Source organism: Mustela lutreola, chromosome 14 (genome assembly GCF_030435805.1).
Source record: "Mustela lutreola isolate mMusLut2 chromosome 14, mMusLut2.pri, whole genome shotgun sequence".
NCBI lineage: Eukaryota > Metazoa > Chordata > Mammalia > Carnivora > Mustelidae > Mustela > Mustela lutreola.
In genome coordinates this window covers 21839718-21855057 of record NC_081303.1, presented here as the reverse complement: position 1 = coordinate 21855057, position 15340 = coordinate 21839718, and the positions used below count along the sequence as shown (strand labels likewise).

Sequence of the window (15340 nt, the reverse complement as noted above, 5' to 3'; positions counted from 1 at the left end):
TCTGGGTGGCTCAGTCATTAAGCGCCTGCCTTAGGCTCAGGTCATAATCCCAGGGTCCTGGGATCAAGCCCCACATCAGGGTCCCTCTCCCATTCCCCCCGCTTCTGTTTCCTCTCTCGCATCTGTCTCTCTGCCAAATAAATAAATAACATTTTTTTAAAAAATGTAAGATTTTAAAAGTCTCTACTCCTTGCATTATTTATCAGCAAGCCCCCTGTGTAAAATATTCATATGTTAATAAACAGAAGTATCCATGGGATCTTTTATCTTCCCTTATGGACTTCAACATCATCAGTTCCATGAATTTTCCTATAAGTAGAAACTGAATATAAAGATTGTCCTACCTCCTACTGTAGAGCAACTCAGTGCCTTAATAGTGGTAAATATATTTTAATTTTTTGAGCTCAGGACTGAGACTGAATGAAAAGAATTGTCTGAATTTTTCTGAATGAAAAGAATTGTCCTCAAACATTATTCTTGAATACCAATGAATGATTTGGGAAATTAGTTTTGCTATAAACTTGATAATGTTTCCTAACAATTCAACCTAAAATTACTAGACCAAAACAGCATTTAAATGCAAAATTTAGGGGCGCCTGGCTCAGTGGTTAAGCTTCTGCCTTAGGCTCAGGTTATGATCCCAGTGTTTTGGGATCAAGCCCCACATTGGGCTCTCTGCTCAGAGGACTGGAAGCCTGCTTCTCCCTCTCCCACTCCCCTGCTTGTGTTCCCTCTCTCACTGTGTCTCTCTCTGTCAAATAAATAAATACAATCTTTTAAAAAAAATTAAAAAGTAAATGCAAAACTTATACTAAGGTGTCATTTTGTTTCAATCACAATTAATGTCAAGCTGCTTTATAAATTTCCCATGCTATAAAAAAACCCGAGATCTCCATTCCCTGTAGGGAATTCACTGTGGATATATTTTTTGTGCTCAAATTTCAGTTTCAGCAATGTTTGTCAGACCTTGATGCAAATACAAAGGAAGTTTCTACATTCAAAGTTCAGTTCTCTCTGACAATGAGGACTTTCCATCTTTCCAACTTTCAAGGACATTCCAGCTTTCAATTGGAATTATTTAATCTGTGGTATGGTATGCTGAAAATTAATTATCAAGAGAATATAAGAGAATTCTATAAATGTCTTCGAAGCAATGGATATGGTCAATTAAAATGGTATGTTCACAATCTTATATTGGTATTTTATAGTACATATCTGCATGAAAAGACATTTTCCAAGGTAAAATACATAAGATTTCATTACAGATCAACATTAACAGATGATTATTTGCAATCAAATCTGACCTTCGATTAATTAAAATTCATCCCCTCCCAAAAGAATTCCATTCTTCTCATTAGTACGCTTGTACTACTAAAAAATTATATTTTTTTAAATTACCAGAAAAAAGAATTTCATCAATAGACAATAGGTAGAAATTTATTTCTATTTGATATATAAGTACCGATAAAATATCCTTGATTTTGTCTTATGGTCTGCAAAATCCAAAATATTTACTATCTTGCCCTTTATAAAAAAGGTTTGCCAAATCCAAGATAACTAATTAATACAAATTCAAGCCACCATTGTGAAATCTTAAGGAAGAGCATTTTATTCAGATTTAAAATTCTAATTTGGTTTTGAGGCTACTTATATCACATGTTAATCTAGAAACACATATCAAACTTCTGGCTCAAGTTGCCTAAATCAGCTGGCAATTAGTTAGATGCTACACTAATGAAAATAAGAATGTAGGTTTAAATAAGTCCCTATTCTCCATGATTGTTTTACAAAGGCATGATATCATTGCACCTAAAAGGAGCTATTTTTTAAAAATCTGCCTTAATGAAGTTGAGAAAAATTACTCAAAGAACATTTCTTTTTTTTTTCAAAGAACATTTCTGATTGACATCAGAACAACACACCATCTACAGCTGAAATTTGTCACATAAATAAATGTCACTTCCTATTTCAATTTAATTCATATATGCTTTTCCAAGACCTTACTTCTGTCTGAGGGAAGTTGTTCTAGATAAAGGTTATGAACATACTGCACATTAAAATGCACTGCACATATGTAGTCAAAGACTTTTGTACTTTGGAGAGAGGATCTCAGACTTCCTAAACTCAAACATGGACCTCAGGTTAAATATCTTTGCCTCAGAACTAATAGCTGTCAGTTTACACAATCTCCCCAAAGGATATTAAAAGTTCTTTTATTTCCTTCCTTCTTTCACATCTTTCCTCCTCCTTTTCCTCCGCCATCTCTTCCTTTTTCACTCTCATTTTTTCTCCATTTCTTTCCTTATTCAGACACCACATGCATTTCTGCCTTTCAAGTACATCACCTGTTCTGCCCTCATGTTAATACGTAAATAAGGAAGACAAATGAATCAATCAACTGTGGTTTGAAACACATTCTCAGTCAGAAATCTACATAAATATTCCTCACAGTTAGTCCAATTATGGTGTCTGTTTCATTCACTCATAGGAATAAAAGCACTTTCGTAAGTGAAATAACATAAGCTTTAGATGACCCACTTGGAAGTGCAGACAAGCTTGCAGAGAAAGGAAATGCACTATTCCTGAATGATAATGCTCAGAACTTCACAGTGTTATAATGCCTTTCATCTCAGACAATCCTACAAAACTTAATCACTGTAGATCCCTCTCTTCTGGGTGCTTGAGGGCACCATACAGAGTTAACAAGAGGATGTGAAATACAAGAACCCAAGTCCTATGGAAATAGGTGTCTCACTGAATCACCAAAATGTATTCATCATAGTCCCCGGCAATAATACAACAACATAGAGAAGACTACTCAAAAGCCTAGGGGAAAATTTGCACCTATTATTTAAATGTCTGGTCCTGGTAGGAGGCCAGGAGTAGCAACAACACTTTTGTTTAACGTGGATTCAGGATTGCCAATCTTTCACTAATGTTACTCTTTTTTGGAGGGCATGTCTTTTCCTGACTGAATTCTTCCAAGGTTTCTATTTATAGATAGAAATGGTTTAAAAGCATGCGTTAAATAAAATCTCTTTGATTCAAGAGAGCTATTCAGTCTTTATATAAAGACACTAACATTAAAAAAGGGAAATTTCAAATTCAGTGAAGTTATATAAAAATCAAGCTAATAAGACAATATAATCACCAAGTAAATAATGAAAAACAAATATTATTTATTAAACTCTTACTATAAGCCAGGTAACCCAGTAAGGTATCTAGCTTTTGATCCTCACAATAATAGTATTAAGTAGGTGCTATTATTATCCCCATTTTACAGATGAGGAAACTGAAGATCAAAGGGCTGGGTAATGTGTCCAAAGGCACAAAGCTAGTGAGTGGCAGAAGCTGGATCTCAACTCTCCTACCTGTCTCAGAAGCACAAGTTCTTATTAATGACTAGACCAGTGCTATCCAGTAGAAATATAATGCTACACTACAACAAAAACTTACGATGTACCATATGCTGGCTAATTCAACATAATAAAAAAAAAATAAAAATAAGTAAAACAAAAAATTAAAATTAAAAAAAGAAATATAATGCTTACCATATATATATAATACAAGTTTTTCTAGTGACCTTGTTAAAAAATTTGAATAGAAACAGAGGAAATTAGTTTTTATAATGTATTTTACTTAGCCCAGTATATACAAAATACCATCATTTCAGATGTTATCAATATAAAAGTATTAATTAGATATCTTATATTATATTTTCATATCAAGTCTTTGATATCTGGTCTATATTTTATACTTACAGCTTTTATCAGTTTGGACTAGCCACATTTCCAGGCCTCAAGAGCTTCCTGTGGCTAGTGGTTACCATATTAGACAGTGTATCACTAGACCATTCTTTCATTCAGCAAACATTTCTTGAGCACTACCATGTATCAAAGTAGGGAACCAGAAAAACAAAGCCCCCTGCTCTTGTGAAGTTTAGCTTCCTTGGAGACAAACAGCAAGTAGGTAAATAAACCCAGAATTAAGCAGTAACTTACCAGACAGTAATATGTGCTATGAAGAAAATAAACTCAGACAATATAATAGTGATTGGGTGATGCTTGGATTGGGAAGATCCTGTAAAGAGGTGAGGTTCTTAAAGTATCTAAAATTTCTTGAGTATCATGCACTCTGGAGAGACAGAAATTAGTGCAATAAGTAGAACCACAGTAAGCATGACCGGCCTACTGAGTTCTGTTCCTTTCTATTGGGTAATTCTTTGTGCCTGAAACATAATGTTCTTGTGCCTTCTTATGACTCTTAAGTGTTTAAAAAAGAAAAAAGGGAATTCACCCTCCTCAGGGGATATTGGGACTTTTAGTGAAATGAGGGCTAAATCTTCTGGTGGGGATTTAGCAGGGAGAGAAGAGCAACACAAACATAAGGCATTTAAAATATCTTCTTGTAGTCAGAATAAAGGCCAAGATGGTAGGAAAAGAGAAGAGTTGAATGGTTTGCATACCACTGGCTTCATTCAATTCATGCATCTCAACTCTTTTTAGAGGTTTTTTTTTCTTTTAACCCTTTTAAAGATATAGACATTTGGTTTATTACCTATTAATCAATTAAGAAATACCTTCCCTCTTGAGCGACATCAACTGAAAATCAGCAGAACTCTCAAAGAAATCCTTACTCTGTGACAAAATGCATTAAAACTGGATGCAATGTTCTAGTCTAAAACACAAAAGACAGGCTCTTTCTTTTAAAGTAAGTAACATTCCAAATTATTCAGCATTGAATAGAAGAACAGTTAACATTAATTTAATTTAAATTAAATTCTTCTTTTCAACTTTTTTTTTTCTTTTGGAAGAGAGAGAGAGAGCACACACACCTGCATGCACAATCTCATGACCCTGAGATCAAGACTTGAGCCAAAATAAAGAAGCAGACACTTAACCGATTGACCCACCTAGGTGTCCCCTCCCATTTCAATTTATAGTGAGAATTGATAATAACAAAAAGCATAAGAAGACCACACTTACTATAGACAGTCAGTTTGATATCCTTGGCTTGTTTGCCAGCCCCACTGGATGCGGCACACTGGTAGCGCCCTTTGTCACCTCTTCGTGCATTCTTTAAACGCAGAACTTGTCCTCTATCTAGAAGTTCAATGTTAGGATCTTCTAAAAATAAAGGCCTAGAAAAAATAAATTTTATTCTGTGGGTCCATTTTCATTTCATTTCATTTTCCTGTGTTTCCTCTCTTATTGGTCACAACAAACTTAAAAAGTTTACATACTTTACTTATACATAGTTGCACACTTTATTCTATACAATCCAAATCCAAATCTCTTCTCTTCTCTATTATTTTCCCCATTTTACAGATGAGGAAACTGAAGATCAAAGGGCTGGGTAATGTGTCCAAAATCACAAAGCTAGTGAGTGGCAGAAGCTGGATCTCGACTCTCCTACCTGTCTCAGAAGCACAGGTGTCTTAAGACACCTGCTCTCAAACCTATAATAATACTCGAACTGTGACCATGTTGTGAAAAATAAGTTCTCACAAATAATACAGATTACTGCAGCCATGTCAGTGTGGGCAAACCTCAGTAGCCCTTGAACGTGAAGTCTGGGAAATATTTACTCCTCTTCTGTGATTGTTTCTTTTTCTATGTTTAGAGAACCAGCCTAAGTATTCATCATGTCATAAAAATTTTCTTTTCTCATAATTCAAACAGTTCCATGTAAAGGTAAAATTATCTCTGCATTTGTGTCTTGCATTTTTCATTTTTTATTCTTAGTTATAGGGCACAATATTGAGTGTATAATAAATTTGAGTTTTCTGTTTCTAACCTCTGTGTTTCTAAAATAAATTCACAGCGTTTATAAAGTCATATAATTCATAAGAATGAAAGGTATTACAAGACTTTGAGACCAGCTTTTGAACAATATTATTCAAAACAATATTGTTTTTCCTTCATGTTCATTTAATAATACCTACATGTTTAAAGTAACTGAAAGGGAGAACATCTGCAAGCATTTTCACATGCATTTCCTATCAGTCGGACCCTTGCAACAAGTAGAGAAAGGGTACTCACTTGCCATCCTTGAACCAGTGAATAACGGGGAAGGGTGTGCCTTTGACTTTGCATTCAAGGGTGATGTCACGGTTGAGGACAACAGAGACTTCATTTGGAGAGCCGGCACCTATTATGGTGGGTGGGACTTGAACAAAGACATTTTGTCGTGAAAATCCATGGCTTCCCAAAAGAGTGGAGGGAGGAAGAACAGATTATTTTTTTATCTCTACAATATTTCAATAAGATTTTAATATATTCAAATTTAGCATTTGTGTGGGTCTACAAATACAATATAAAAGGTATTATTGTGTGATATTTTATTTTTAATATTAAAATCTTATTTCTGTTTGATATGCTCCTAAGACATTCAAGTCAAGATACTGCGGAGAAGATGAGATATATATTCTTAGAGCTCATGAAGAAGTCTGAGCTGGAAATAAAAATTTGGGAGTCATCAGTATACAGAATTCAAAGTAAATGAATGCCAAGAGAAATCATGCCGATGTGACTAATGATAAAAAAAAAATTAGTTTGTTTTTCATAGCCTGTATGTAAATATAATAAGAATACTTTTGGTAGAGGAAATGCAAAGTATTTCAGTCTCTGAGCAGACTAATGAGAGGGATTATTTTTATGCTGAAGCAGCTTAAAAATGGTTACTTCAATGCATCCTCATTCCCAGACTTTATTTCCACCCCAGACTTAGAAACATATGCCCATTTGGCTGAATAAAATATTGAAAGGAAGGAAGTCATTTTATCACAAGATTAGCAAATAGAATTTCATAAACTAAAATTACAAAACTTTAAATTTATGAGCACCCTTAAAATGATCGAAATGCATTATATCCCAATTCTTCTACCCACACTCAGAATCTTCCCCTTAGTTGATTGGGGCTGTGGTGATTTAGCTGTAAGAGTTCATCAGAATGCAGGGAAAGGTGCATTTGCTACTTTCTCCAGCTCAAGTTACAACCTAGCAGCCTCAAGTGTTGAGAGCATTAGTGAGTTTTACTCTGCATCATCCCATATAGTTACTTCCCAGAGAACTTCCTGACCATGTAATAGAAGAAATCAACAAGAGCAGTGTAAGATGGTACCAAATATTCACAGACATCTCTATGATAAATAATAACGTAAAATATTCTGTATCAGAGGATTCTGGGTAACCCATATTAAAAACAAAAATAATGAAAGAGTGAAACAAATAATATTTCTCTTATCAATTTTTTTAAGCTCTTTGTTCTTTCATAACTGTCAGCTCCATCCTATTATAAGAAATGCATCTGAAAATTGTAGGTTCTTAAAGGACTGTTCCCCTTACCTAACACCTCGATGTTAAAATACTTCTGAGAAGTGCCTGCAACATTAACTGCTTTACAGGAATAGCTTCCTGCGTCCTCCGGAGCGACTCTGAAGAGCTTTAATATCTTCCCATTATTCACGATCTGAATAGTACTGCTTTCAGTCACCTTCAAAGGCCAAATCGGGCAGTGTTATGTCCAGTCCTCACACAGATGCGCTACTAATAATTGACATGGAAGCTTTATATCATTATTAATAGGAAAGTCAAATTTTAAAAAGATTTTATTTATTTATTTGACAGAGATCAGAAGTAGGCAGAGAAGCCGGCAGAGAGAGAGGAGGAAGCAGGCTCCCTGCTGAGCAGAGAGCTTGATATGGGGCTGGATCCCAGGACCCTGGGATCATGATCTGAGCTGAAGGCAGAGGCTTTAACCCACTGAGCCACCCAGGCACCCTCAAAAATCACATTTGAATGATTTATTTCAGAGGCAGCGGCAAGGAATTATGCGTATCCTGATGTCTTCACTTACCTGAACGTCATCTTTGTACCACATAATGATGGGAGAAGGCGTACCTTCAACTTCGCAAAAGAGATTGGTCAGCTGATTGACCAGCACGGATACATTTGTTATCTGTTCTTTATCTTTAATTACTGGAGCAACTGCAAAAAGGGAGGAGTCATGGCTAGATAATTTTGTAATAAATATTACTTCTGAGGTTTCTTTACACAGGCCTTTAGAAATCAAATTCTAAGATACCTGATAGCTAGAAAGGCTGGTCATATTCCAGCACATACCTTAACACAAAATGAAAATCTTGACCAATATATTTATAAATAACTCTTCTTAAAGTTTTACTTTAATTATCTTTCAGAGTTTTGAAGTGTGGATAAAACTTAGGATAAATTTAAGCAAGGAACTAGTTATTCCACATACCACTCAGAATGTAAACTGCTAGGGTCTTAATTAAGTCATGTGAGGGGGTTGCTATTTTGCTGATGGAAGTACATATCTCCCAGTGTCTACAGGAAGCCAATATCCATGAAATTTCCAAATGAACATAACTTTTGACTGATGCACAAATGTACAACTATTTCATTAAAGCATTACTTATAATAACAAATAATTGGTAACACCTGAATGTTCACCATTAATAGATGAAGGTTAAGGAAATCATGACATACCCATACAGTGGGATGCTAGATCAGTATAAATAAGAGTTAGGAATAATGAATAATTCCAAAGATGGATATTTTCGTAAAATAGACAAGGTTTAGCATAATGGATATAATATTCTCCTATATATGTACATTTTTATAGATTAAAAGAGAATAAAATATATATTCTTATTTCCTTGTTATGTATAAAATATCTCTGGGAAATACACACATGCACATACACAAACTTAATAAATCTCTCTGTTGTTGGGGGGATAAGTACATAGCTTAGTTTAGGTCATGAGACTTCTGACTATTCTGCCACCTGAATTTTAAATAAAGTCACAATAAATTACATAAAATTTGAAATTAATCAAGTAATGAATGCAATCAGATTTTCAATTTCTTGTTTGATAACATTCTATTCACATTAATTTTAAATAATACCACATTGAAAGAATAACTTACATATATAATAATTAGAAAATGTCACATATTCAACCGTATGATTTTGGTATTTTATCTATGTTTACCGTGGACTTTGAGGTTATACTTTTTTTCTGTGGTTCCAGCTTCATTGACGGCCACACAGATATACTCCCCATTGTCAGAGGGTGTAACAGAAGCAATGACCAACAATGTGCCATCTTCTAAGATAGAAATACCAGGCTCTCTGCCTGTCAGCTCTCTCCCATTCCATATCCATTTGATAGTTGGTTTGGGGGTGCCTAACCAAGAAATTAGAGTTTTGTGATATTCTATAATAAAACTAGGAATCATTATTAAATCTCAAATACTTTGAGGAGAAACAAAAATTTTGTTACAACTATAAGGTACCCTAAGGTACCATGCTACTTACAAGATATTTCTCCTGGCATGAAATTTCAAAGAGTTATGGTATTTAATGCCTCTAATTCCTGATCAGTCTTAACAGACCTATGGTCTCTAGGGTAGTGTTTGAGCCAGTTCTCTTTATCAAGACTTTCAGAAGACAGTAAGCAAACCAAAGCATTTTCTTGTGTGAGAGCATTGTGGGGAAAAAACTATATTGATCAAGTGAAGAGAGTTTGGGATAAAAATAAATGAAGAACAAAAAGTAAGAGGCTATCACAGGAACACAACACAAAGATTGCCCTACGAAGTAGTCATAAGTGCAGAAGCAATGCTCTATAATTCACACTAAATAGCCCAGATACCCTAGAGATGAGGAACTTCTGCTACTGACACATTTGGTGATTTCATCCTGTTAAACATAGGACAATAGGAACAATTCTTGACTTTTTATACTGAAAAGAAAACTGGGCAAGTGGAAGGCAGGACTGATTTCCTAGATTTATTTATGAGTAAGTGGAAGTGATGTGCTGCTGAGTAGAAGTGATAAAATAATCTTGAAGTATGTAATAGAGCCAAAAGTACATACCGGAAATAGACAAACATGAATTCTGTATTAAGAATGTATTTACTTAGCAAATAATGTATCAGGCACTAGTCTAAGTACTTTCAAAATTTCCTTAATACCTATAAAAATAAAAAGGATATTTAATGCATTTGTATGACATTGTTAATAATCTTATATTAAAGGATAATAACAAATGTTAACATTTTGGCACATAATCCAAGACAAATACAAAAGAACAGCAGAATATATAGAATGTGTCACTAAGGCTAAACTCAAGTTGAGTTAAGGAATTTTGAAAGTGACTATGAAAGTTGTACTTATGAGAAAAAAATAAAACAAAAATATTGGCCTATTTCATTGCACTAACAGTGAAGATGAGAAAGAGAAGGTGAACTGACGGACTGCAGGTGTCTAAGTTTTCAAAGAAAAAAGGGTTATAATCATGGCCTCACTTCTTCATATCCCACTCATTCCTTTATGCATTTCAATCAGACTTCTCAATGAATGCTTGTAGAGTGAATAAATGAAAAATTAAATGAACAAGCCAGAGAAGTTACAGTCACTTTAACTTATAAATGGTAGAACTGTCACATACAAGATCAGACTTGTCGCACAGAGAAGGAAGGCATCCAGATACTTTAAATGGAATTTCACCTGGAATTATATCCCAGGTGAAAATGGCAAACCCAAGAGGTAGTTTTTCAAAGTGGAATGGGGAAGTCAAAACAGCTGGAAAAAGGGAAGTCCAGCCAGCGTTGGAGTCAGGGATCCAACAGAGAGCAAAGGGCAGCAGTGCCCCTGGTAGGGGTCCAGGAGCAGCAAGTACTCAAATACCCGACTTTAAACCCTTCAAAGGGTCTCTTCTCCAGGACTTGTCTCCTCCTTCACCACTATGGGGATAGTTACTGATAATTATTTTGGTATGTGAAAAACTCATTAAAGTTCTCTAGTAATGCTTGCTAGAAAATAATCATTGGTGAGAGCTACTGTGAAGAGATGCAAAATTTTGCTACAGAAACAGGAAGAGCCATGAGGCCCTTCATCTGTCGATGCCTCCAGGAACAATCGTTAAGGGGCCTTTGTGGGAGCGATGATAGTACCAACTGCATGGAGGTGAGGGAAAGAATTCCGTGTGGACTTTGCTGGAACTGCTGCAAACACATCTGAGTCACTGTGGATGAAAGCATATGTGAAAGGGAGGATGTTCTGAACCACCTACTGGCATCCCAAGGGTGGAAGTGACAACGCCTCTTTCCCATCCCCCCTGAGGAGAGAAAAGAAGAGTTTCCTGCCAGGAAACATGGTGGGATGGAAACCCCAGAAATTTGGGAAGGTAAAAGGAGTTTGGATAAGCCTCAGAGTATCAAGGTAGAACCTGCCTTTAGGATTACCAGTAGAGGGTAAATCTAAGAAAAGAGGTTTTCAGAAGAGCAGTATCAGGAGTTAGTCTTAATTTATACTTCTGAGTGTGATAAGTGCAAAAAATTCTGAGTAGCTCCAGCTGTTACATTTTAATGAGAAATCTTATCAAGACCAAAGGAACTAAGAATTAACACGAGAACTAAGAATTAACAAGAACTACATGGGACACACGATTGATAAGGCAAGCTTGGAAGAACAGAGGTTTTTCCATTGAAGTAGATAAAATACCAGTGAGAGAAAAAATAGCTATTCAAAGAGGTGTTATTTAAAAGAGAGGTTAATGTCCAAATGGTGTAACAAGGACTAACAAGTGGATCTTTCCATAAAGATGTTTTGGGTTCAACAGAGAATTCTGAAATAATATAACATTATGCTTATGCCCATATGTCCAAGGACTACATACCTTTTGCAGGACATGGAAATGCAATGCGTTCACTGGCCACTCTTTCTTGGAATGGGGTGTTATATGGAGGCTCTAGGTCTTCCAGTGTAGGGGGTTCTATTAGAACAATAAATGCATTATCACAGGCTTTCCTTAAGCAATACCAAACTCTCCTGCAGCACCATCAACCAGACACACTGGTGAACTGTTACCTTTCCTGACTCTCTTCCTCATATGACACATATTTCTAGCTGCCAGACATATTTACTTCAGGCTATGCAGCACACTTATCAAACTGCCAGAAAGATGTGGTCAAATATTTTGCTAGAGAAGACAAGATACTGGGTGCCTGGGCAGGTGGCGGGGGTAGCCAGATAATAGACGTGACTCTTGATTTTGGCTCTGGTCCTGATCCAGGGTCATGAGATCAAGCCCTGTGTTGGGCTGTGCTCAGCGCAGAGTCTATTTGGGATTCTCTCTCTCTTTCTCCTCTCTCTCTCAAATAAATAAAATCTTTAAAGGAGACAATTGTAGAGAGCATCACCTGGTTTTAATTTTCCGCACAGTACTTCTCACGATCTGTATTTCTTACTCTTTTCCTTGCTTTCTGTCTATTCACAGAACAACTTTTGCCAGCTTTATGCCCCCACCCTACATATATTTTCTTATGCCGAAAATCACCTTGGACATGTAGTGTTATTTCTGTTTCATCACTGCCTGCCATGTTAGTAGCGACACATGTATAGACGCCGGCATCAGAGAGCAGGGCTGGGTCAATGCTTAACGTTCCATCCGAATTGCTCACAAGCCGCACCCCGTCCACCAGCGCGGCACTTCCGTCCTTCAACCATGTGATGACAGGAAGAGGCGTCCCTTGAGCATTGCACGGGATGTCCACACTTTGGCCAGCTTGGACTTTCATAAGTTTAGGGCCACGCTGTATCTTTGGAGGAACTAGAAACAATGGGGGATTAATATTCCAATTTAAGAAATTCCTTTCTCTTCTCACTGTTAATGAGAACTCCTTACAAAGAAGCAGCACAGAAAGTAGAAGAATCTCAGGATTTGGACCCAGGCTCAGGCCACGTACTGGCTATACGATCTAGGGCAAGTCAGTAAATTTCCTGAGGCCTGTTTCCTTGATAATCCAGGCAAGAAAAACCTCTTCAATTCCTGTCCACTGCAAGGATTATGGGCAATAATAAATAGAAAAGCTCTCATGCCAAACTTGAGGGAAAAGCAAGTGTTTGCAAATGTTAGGTTTCCTTTAATTTATAAATAATTTAAAGTTTAAAACCCTCTTAAAAGGTGATGATTTCTATAATATAAGGGAGTAAAAGAAAAAGCATTTCTCTTCAGGTGTTCCTACTTTTTGCTCTCTTTGTGGACGGTTTAGCCAGACAGTGAGAAAATTTCTAGTAAAAAACTTGCTAATTTCAGAGAAGAAAGTCAAAATCAAAATCAAGCCTCTATTACTTGTCTTTATCTACCTTCCTTTAGGAAAACGAGATAATTTATCAGAATGCTGGCAAGTATTACTGGTCTCCATATTCATGCATTATACACTAAAGAATCAAGTTAACTCATAAGGATATCATTAGAATTTATGTACCTTACATCCCTACAAAGCCCCATTCCTCAGTCCTTTGTTTTCTAAACTTAATATATTTTTAGCGAATTATAAGGTTGTGACAACCTTATAATTTTAAGAGGATTGTTAGCATTTTATGAAAGAGAAAACTAAAAGTAAGAGAGGGTAGGTAAAATGCCCAAGATACACCACAGCTAGTAAATGACAGAACTCTCCTTGGATCTCAAATCCCATGGCTAATAGGACACTATTACGCTGACTGATCCGAGAGGGAAATCAGGGCAATGCTACCTAAGAAAATCTTTTCCTGATACTTGAATATTTGGCACCTATATAATGCCTGACAGAGAATGTACTCACTAAGCATGTGTTAAGTAAATAACTATTTTGGACAGACTATGGTAAAGTTGAGGGAATAAAACAGATTAACCGTAAGTTTTTAAAAGTTAAAGAGTTCCAGGAAGCATAATGTTTTCAGTTGACGAATTCTTTGAATATTGAAAATGACCATTTAAATACTAATAAATTCTTCTTTGAGAATTCACAATCACTTCTACAAAAAGCCATCAGTCTAAACACTTTTTTTTTTTACAGTGTATCAAGAGTTGTCATAAGTGACTGTAGACATTTAGTAAAAAGAAGAGCCAAAATTTCAATACTGTTTATTTAAGGAAAAGGGAAAAAATTGTCTATAGATGGCAAATAAACTTTCCAGAGGAAATGAAAGAAAATCACAAGTCTTCAATTTTAGAAAATTTTTCTCTAATTACTCTACATGCAATTTGGAGACTATCAAAGAAACTACTATGACAAATTTTCCTGTGGCCAGTACACAGATATCACATGTCTTCATTTCAAAACTCACCATGGACATTTAATTTAACAGACTGAGTCACGTTCCCAGCTATATTTGTGGCAACGCAAAGATACATCCCACTATCTGAAACGCGGGTCTCAATGATCTTCATTGAACCAGAAGGGAGGAATGTGTGTCTAAAAGAAAGAAACCACATAGTAGACCATAGAACATCAGAATTTTAATATCCCCAATGCAGCTGCATTTCAGTGTGAAATTTCTACTCTGCAAGCCGTTTTGAAACCCTTCTCCCATTTATATTATTTCTATACCTTTAAAGTCAGGAATTTTCATGATTCTATTGTGTATGTGTATGTGTATATATGTCATAGTATACAGTGTATACATTCTGCATGATGTTCTTACAAATACAAAATCAGTTTCCTTTTACCCTCGGATCTAACCTAATGGTCTGCAATTATCAAAAACTTGTGCGTCTGTCTGTCTTATTAAGTTGTGACTATACAAAGCAAATATATATTTTAGTAAGTTTTGAACATATTTTGAATACTGTCCTGTTTTTTCTGCAATGCTTTGTTAAAAAATTTAGTGTGTTAAAATAAAAGTGAAAGAAGGTACATTTGTAATTCTCAAATATTTACTGAATATGTTCTTCCTACAGGATAATAATGTAGTTGAGTGAGCCAGATCGACATAAAAATGTCATTATGTTAACTGTATTGAAATAAGTTTAAGGAGGAGAGGGTCAGATAGACCTGCTTAATATCAAGATTTCTTATGTACCTAGGAAAAAGAAAAATTGTTCTACTGGCCCTGAGACAGACAAATGAATAAATAGTTAAGGAGTTAAGGACGAAATTTCCCCCAAAGAAGTAAGTATCTAGGAAAATCCAACATATAATACTCAATGATGGAGATATTATTACAAAGAGCAAGGAAAGGGCCAATTATTAAAAAATGATGTTAGGCAACAGGTTCTGCACATGGGAAAAATAAATAAATAAAAATAGAGCACTACTAACTGTCAATTCACAGACCTGTACCCCTGGGGCTAATAATACATTATATGTTAATAAAAAATTAAAAATTTAAAAAATAGAGCACTACCTAATAACAGACACAACATAAAAATTCATATGGATCAAGGTCCATAATGTGAAAAACTTAAAATATTAGACTAAAACACTGGTGGCTTGTTAATATTCTTCATAAAGTAAAAGTCTTAAAAACAATAGAAGTAATACAC

The 15340-nt window shown here is 35.5% G+C and overlaps 1 protein-coding gene across 3 annotated transcripts in view; it reads right to left on the bottom strand.

Annotated features, from left to right (window-relative positions):
- HMCN1 (hemicentin 1) overlaps positions 1-15340 on the bottom strand; it is a 475982-nt gene that overhangs the window by 193566 nt on the left and 267076 nt on the right. For all 3 annotated transcript variants that reach the window (XM_059145201.1, XM_059145202.1, XM_059145204.1), the window contains exons 23-30: positions 14143-14270; positions 12368-12640; positions 11708-11803; positions 9017-9211; positions 7858-7988; positions 7347-7494; positions 6042-6168; positions 4986-5140 (exon numbers count right to left, since the gene is read on the bottom strand). In XM_059145201.1, coding sequence (XP_059001184.1) covers positions 4986-5140; positions 6042-6168; positions 7347-7494; positions 7858-7988; positions 9017-9211; positions 11708-11803; positions 12368-12640; positions 14143-14270 — 1253 coding nt within the window. The remainder of the gene's footprint in view (positions 1-4985; positions 5141-6041; positions 6169-7346; positions 7495-7857; positions 7989-9016; positions 9212-11707; positions 11804-12367; positions 12641-14142; positions 14271-15340) is intronic.